The sequence below is a fragment of the Cryptomeria japonica genome, unplaced genomic scaffold (assembly GCF_030272615.1).
Source record: "Cryptomeria japonica unplaced genomic scaffold, Sugi_1.0 HiC_scaffold_601, whole genome shotgun sequence".
Taxonomy (NCBI): domain Eukaryota; kingdom Viridiplantae; phylum Streptophyta; class Pinopsida; order Cupressales; family Cupressaceae; genus Cryptomeria; species Cryptomeria japonica.
This window is the reverse complement of record NW_026729406.1, coordinates 43,217-49,770: the sequence shown is the minus strand read 5'-3', so window position 1 is coordinate 49,770 and position 6,554 is coordinate 43,217. Positions and strand designations below refer to the sequence as shown.

General features: G+C 37.3%; 1 protein-coding gene across 1 annotated transcript; it reads right to left on the bottom strand.

The window, feature by feature from the left end:
* Nucleotides 1-1,034: 1,034 nt before the first annotated feature.
* Nucleotides 1,035-6,273, bottom strand: LOC131069202 (probable ubiquitin-conjugating enzyme E2 23). The gene is made up of 7 exons (XM_059216070.1): nucleotides 4,213-6,273; nucleotides 2,879-3,028; nucleotides 2,171-2,776; nucleotides 1,985-2,054; nucleotides 1,766-1,905; nucleotides 1,349-1,660; nucleotides 1,035-1,262 (listed from the first exon to the last, which is right to left on the bottom strand). The coding sequence occupies exons 1-7, from the start codon at nucleotides 6,271-6,273 to the stop codon at nucleotides 1,035-1,037; spliced, it is 3,567 nt and encodes a 1,188-aa protein (XP_059072053.1).
* Nucleotides 6,274-6,554: the final 281 nt, after the last annotated feature.

The following is a 6,554-nucleotide window of genomic DNA, read 5'->3' as shown; positions in this document are numbered from 1 at the left end:
ATTACAGACATTGAATAAACAAGTAATAACAAAACAAATTGTTAGGGTCATGAGAGAGTGCATCTTGGCCTGTGACTCATGATATGTGCCAGCTGTGTGGGAGTACATGGTTCCTTGCACGGATGACCATGAAACAAAGAGAATGCTGGTCAAGACACAGACAAAACATTATCTCACAGACGCATCATGAGAATTACAACTGGTGATTATCGTTGCAATCACAAGAATAAAGAGCATCTCCACTAAACAATTTATTAAAAAAGAGGAGCCAAGGAATAGAAAGTGTCTGGATAATAAAGGTGTACAATTTCTGATTAGTGATATAATACTCTTACTCAAATGTAAATTATTGGTAACATCCTTCCATACACATTGAAATGTAACTCAGATTATTCTAAATAATAAAAACAACATTAACCAAATTCACAAATATCACTCATAAGGTTTGCTCGAAAACCATGGCTCTCCACATTCATTTGCATTGTTACTGAAAACCCCCTCAATCTTGCCTCCATTATTTAGCATCGGTACGAAGATCACACACCTATAATAAAATATAGCACGAGAATTCTAGATGCGGAAACATCGATATAGCTTGAGAAATCTAGCGTTGGACCATCAGTATAAATAACAAACATGCTTTCTTCAAGCACGAAGCCAAAAACTATGAGTTGTGGGTCAACCAAGAACCGCCAAATTTGTCATTCCTGCACAAAATAACTACCCTTTCAGCATTCCAGCCAACATGAACAACCCATTGGGCAGTTCAACTCAAATGGCGAAATCTGGCGCTTATTCATTAAATGCTGATCAATGTGGCTTCTGTCGCCACAACATATTTAGCATTTTTTACACTTTCAACTATTCTACAACTTTACAAATCAAGAAAGCAAGAGCCAACAGAAACAAATCACGAACTGCAGTTCAATTTGCAAAAGAGATACAAGTCAGCATATGACTGGCCATCTCTGTAGTTATTCACATTTTAACTGTAACATTAGATACGTGTCATATCTTATGGTTGGTAGGAAACATCAATCATCATTTCTACCCAGTTCATCAAATGCTGATTTTAATTTAGGAATAATCTTGTCTAACATAAATCTGAAACCAACTGAACTGTTGTTCTGAGAAACTTGGCCAGACTTCAACGGTACTTCTGAGAGAGATCCAACCTCAGCTCCGTTCATAAAGGCACCACATGCACAAAGAATGGAATGACCACGTCTACGAAAGTGATCTTTAATAAAGTTTTCAAAATGCTGCAGATACAGAAAAAGTTTAATAAACATCAACAGCACTCTCCAAGTGCAAAAAACCGTTTTAATTCTTATACAAGAAGTCTTACCTGTGGAGGTCTGTGGAGAAGATACAACATTAGCTTGCACGTCAATAAAAATGAATTCTCATTGTAAGCAAGAGAATTTTTTTCTCCTTCAGCTGTGCCAACTTGCTTATCATATCCTGCCTCATTGAAGTACGGTCTTGCATTCAATACAAGACCCTGAAGTGAAACAAGGACTTGAAGAATGCTTGAAGATGTCGGATCCCAGATTTCATTTCCTCTGCCAATCCATGTGTTTAGAAGACTTAAGCATACTTTTCCAGTTTCATATAAATTGGGATTCAATCTCAACCCACGAGAATGGTAGTACACTGCCTGGAAAATTTAGAGCTATGAATTATACAAAAGTCAACACAAAATAAACTTCGATACTTCCAATTAGAAAGCTAGACCCACTCTGAAATGTTAAAAATTACTTACTGGTGGTGCTTGAGGGTATTTAGACGGAAGATAAATATCAAAGAAAAAAAGACCATCTTGATAAGGAGTTCCACTAGCTCCAATAATCACAGCCCTGAGTAAATCTATTCGATCCTCATAGACTCGAACATAAATGCTCTCTGATCAACCAGAAAATCGAGTTCGTTGATTCAGCTCAAATAGTTTAGTCTGCTAAAGGAAAATTGAATCAACGCTTACCAGGTAAATTTTTTTCAAGAAGACTCCACTCTTGCTGAACTTTCTTCGACCACTTTCTATCATTGCAATTCTGTCAGAGTATATGAAAAGATAAATTTTATTAGTATAGTAAAATTTACTTTCACATTCATTTCAACCTGAACAAACAAGACAATCACACTAAACTGCAGATCGCACACAAAATACCTGGGCAGTTTCATTGAAAAAGTAGTGGTCTGCAGGGTCCTGAACACTGTCAAAGTGTTTAAACAAGTTCTGGCCATCATTAATAGAAATAGGTAAGCTGTTCATTTCTTGTAAATTTTGTTTAATATCAATAGGTATGCTCCTTGTCAAATCATCTTCAGTAGAGACTTTCGTTTGATCTTGGCCATCTTGTGTGCCTTCCACATTGTTGTGGTCACCACACTCTGAGTCCATTTTATCACCTAAGTCTGCAGTTGCTGGCAAAGAAGTCAAACCATCTTTAATGTGTATGGAATCACCACCAGGTTCCAGATGACAATTCAAATCTCTTGTAAGTTGGTCTCCTTCAATGCCACTAGCCTCTGTCCTGTCAGTGTTCTTTGCAATTCCATGTTTCTGCATAGCTTGCTCTTGAGAACTTGGATCCAATGTGTCTGATGAATTCTTAGAACCTCGGAATCCAAGAAAACCAGTGGCAAGCCTGGCAACAAATCCAAAAGCTCGCAATACTGATGTGTTGGTATCACTAATTTTGTGCAAGTTTTCATTTGAAGCATGTGCAGCATCTGTAGCCTGGTCCATTGCAGGTTCTACGCTTTGCTCCAACTGATTGAAAAATGCAGAGAACTATGGTTATAAAATACTTACTCAAAAAGGGCATCCTATTAACCAAGCATCACAGAGCCTTATTTTAAGAATTTATCATACCTGCTGCTCATCGGCATCAAATGTAGCCATCATATTATCATCAACAGTTTCCCAGCTTGCAGCATCATCATTATCATTCTCATCAAAACTACTTTGAGTTGACTCCATATCATCATCCCTGCCAACTACAAAAATTGATTGTGGTCCAACCTGCAAAATACAAGAAATTAATTAAACAAATAAAAATCAGACACCCATATGTATATCTTTAAAACAAAATGCCCATATGTAAATTATGCTTGTTATATAGAGGAACTCCACATGAAGCACTTAGTAATATAATTTTGAAATCTACCGGAGCTTAAAAGCATTGCTTCTCCTTTTCCCTCAAAGTCATCTATTTCCCCATTGATTTGCAGCCTACCATTCATAACAACTCTCCTTTCCTAGTTATCCTCAAGTCCACCAAGGGAGAAGACACGTGGAACAAGAAATTTTGGTAAAGAGATAAAAGTGGAGAAGCTAATGTGGGATGTCTAATAGGGATTTGTAGCAAGGAGCGGTAAGTAGGGAAGAGACGAGATGTCCAACTCAGATATAAGATTTCATGTTGAGAAAATGGAGAATGTCAAAAGGTTCTTGAAGATGGAAGATATCAGGCCTTCCATGTATAAAGATGGAGGAAATCAAATTTGGACACCCTACTATGATGGTCCAGGACATCCAACCAGGTTCATATAGGGCTTTTCTTGCAAAAACAATGACAGACGTACAACTATGATATCCTGATATAAGCACAACATATGTCAAGCTAGGACATACTATCGTAAAGACGATGGATGGCCAGTTTTATGACTGATAAAGAGATTATCAATATCGTTAATTATCAATAAAGTTTGATTGGTTCAGTGTTGAGAAACAAACTCACTCTCGAACACATAGTTCCTTCAATCAAAAGGATTTCTAGCATCTTGTTAATAAGAACAACCTAGCGGTCATCTTAGTTTCTATTTTGGATATCATTTGGATGAAGTTTAAGTGACTAATGGCTTTTCTTCACCAGTATGTGGCAGATTAAATAGAAAGAAAGTGTCCCAATTCTTTATCTACAAAAAAAAAATTCAAAATTTAATACTTTGCAAATTGACATGAGTTGCAGAACTGGCAATCCCACCTAAAGTTAGATTTCTCTACTATTTACACATTTTGTGAAAAATGTTTTGGCCTAAAATATGACGGAAAAAATAGAATAAAGTCAACCACAAAACCCATAAAAATTTCACAACAAAGCATTAGACACTACTCATTGCGATGGTATGAAGCAAATCTCAGAAGAGATATTAAAAAAGGATTTAACCTCATAATAGATACAAGAAAAACAAGAGAGTGCTTACCTTTGTAACTGTTCCATCTGCCCACATCACTTCAATTTCCCCATCTCTAACACCTATAATATTCCCAATCCATGAGAAATCCATATCTTCAACCTTTGCATCAACTTTAGCCTTGCGACACCTTCTTGAAGCCCCTTGCTGCAAAGAAGCATCCATACTTTTGGTATCACTTACACATTTTGTCTGAAAGTCAATTTCTTTATCATCACCAATGTGATCCTCAAAATCAAAACCAAGATCAGTCTTTTGTCGCTTTTTCAAACTTCTTTCCTCTGAGGATGGATCTGATTTAACACACTCCCCACATTTTAATTCAATCTCACAATCTTTATCAATATTTGCCTCAATTTCACATTCTTTTTCATCAACTGACATTTTAACAGCATCAGAGGCCTGTGATACCTCTTCTACAGGGGGAAGCCGTATCACAATGTCCCCAATAAAATAGTTGTAATCTGGATGCCCAACTAGGTCATAAACACTCACTATCTCTTCATTGTCAAACTCTCGAGGATCTTGTGGTCGAGACACAGTTTTCTGCCATCTCACTAGGGCAGTACGTTCTTTTGAATCCACAGTTTTTACAACTCCTACGCGCCTAGTTTGAGAATCTTCTCCATCCTCATCGGAACCCTTCTCTAGCACATACTGCTCAGGCAGGAAATCATGCTCACCAAGATTATAAACAGCAAACAAGACCTTTGAATCAACTCCAAATGACTTTGTGCCATCTTGCCAAAGTACATCAACCTTTGTCTTTGTGTTCACAATAAGCAATGCTGATTCAAAAACATCATCTTTCTTAGGAAGTTTTTTATCACGTTTCACTCTGCGCTTACAACAATCCTGTGCAGGTATCGTGCCATTCTGTACTGATCCTGAAGTAGTAGGGGAAGATGAATCAAAAGAAGGCAACGTGTCACAGTCTGTTGTTAGTTCTGTGTCTTTATCTGGTAAGGCATCTTGCTTGACAGGGAAAGTTATGCCTAATTTCCTTCCAGATGTTGGGAGGAAACACCAATCAGCTAGTTGCCAATTAGCATATGAAAAACAAGACAAAAGCTTTAAATGTTTAGGGTCTTGCATATTTGCAGGGACATTTGTTGAACTAATAGTAGATGCAGGACTCGGTGGAGCAATCCAGTAAACATATACTGAACCCGCCTCAACATTACTGACTGTACCCTCCATACGAGATGCCTTCCATGTACCTCGGAGCCATCTAGCACTTTTGAAAACAACTGAAGAAGTACCCCGTACACGCTGACCTGGATAATAAGGAAAGATTGTATCTTCAAAAACATTCTTAGAAACTAACATAAGGCACTCAGGGTCTGCCCTCATTACTTTACACTTTGAACCATCATCAAACAAAACTGTGACATTATCTACAACCTCATCAACCCGGCCTAGCCAAGAATCACGAAGTACATAATCTTCTTCTGTGAAGGCTTTTATCCGTTTCAGCTTCCTGCTAGGGACATCTATTTTAATTTCTCCAGACGGCATCTTCAAGTCAACAAAAAGGTCAATGCTGACTACTGTACCTGTCTGTCCTTTTGGATCTGAAATAGATGCAACAATGTCACCATGCATAAAGCTCCTATCAACTACAATAAGATCTTCAAGTTTCTCAGTTGTCTCAACAAGATTTGACCAAACTACTCGAGCATGATCCCCTGAAATAGATTCAACATCATCTTCTTCTTCATTATCATAATCTGAGGAGTCTGAATCACCTGCAACTCTAGTTACCATTCCAAACACACCCTCTTCTGATCTACTTTGGACTACATCTGATCTGTAAACACTTGCAATAAGAGGCTTCTTTCCAACTTTTAAAGGAGAATGTTTTGTTTCACCTGTACTTGTAGATACATTGTTTCCAGCCGAAAGGCCCTTTGGGTCCGAGTCACAGATATTTTCAGAGCAATGATCAGAACTGAACACACAACTCTCGCCATGAGAACCTGTGGAGCTAATTAAACCTTTCTCCTCTAAGTGGGCAAAATGCTCTAATTTTGTTGAGGCAACATTTACATTATCACAAATGTCTCCCATTAAGGTTGCAACTTGCAAATGTCTTTACAAGTGTAGACTTTAACAAAATCTCCACCTGCAAAAGGAAGAAAAACAAGTAGAAAGTGCCAAATAAAATATTAATGAAGGGAGGAAATAATAGCAATAGATATATTTAAGATATCTAAGATATCTATCTAAAAGAAGACAGTAGATATTAGTCTAAAGATGCTTATTTAAGCATAAATATCTTAAATATATCTATCTAGAAGATGCCCATAGATATCTATGCTAGTTTCAATAGTTCTAAATATTATTTTATT

Bases quoted from the DNA above. Each gene is read 5' to 3' on its own strand.
- LOC131069202 (XM_059216070.1), bottom strand. From the start codon at position 6,273: ATGGGAGACATTTGTGATAATGTAAATGTTGCCTCAACAAAATTAGAG. The intron at 2,055-2,170 runs GTATTTTGTGTG...ATACTCTGACAG, and splicing joins TTTTCAATGAAACTGCCCAG to AATTGCAATGATAGAAAGTG. The intron at 1,263-1,348 runs GTAAGACTTCTT...CTGTATCTGCAG, and splicing joins TTCTCCACAGACCTCCACAG to CATTTTGAAAACTTTATTAA.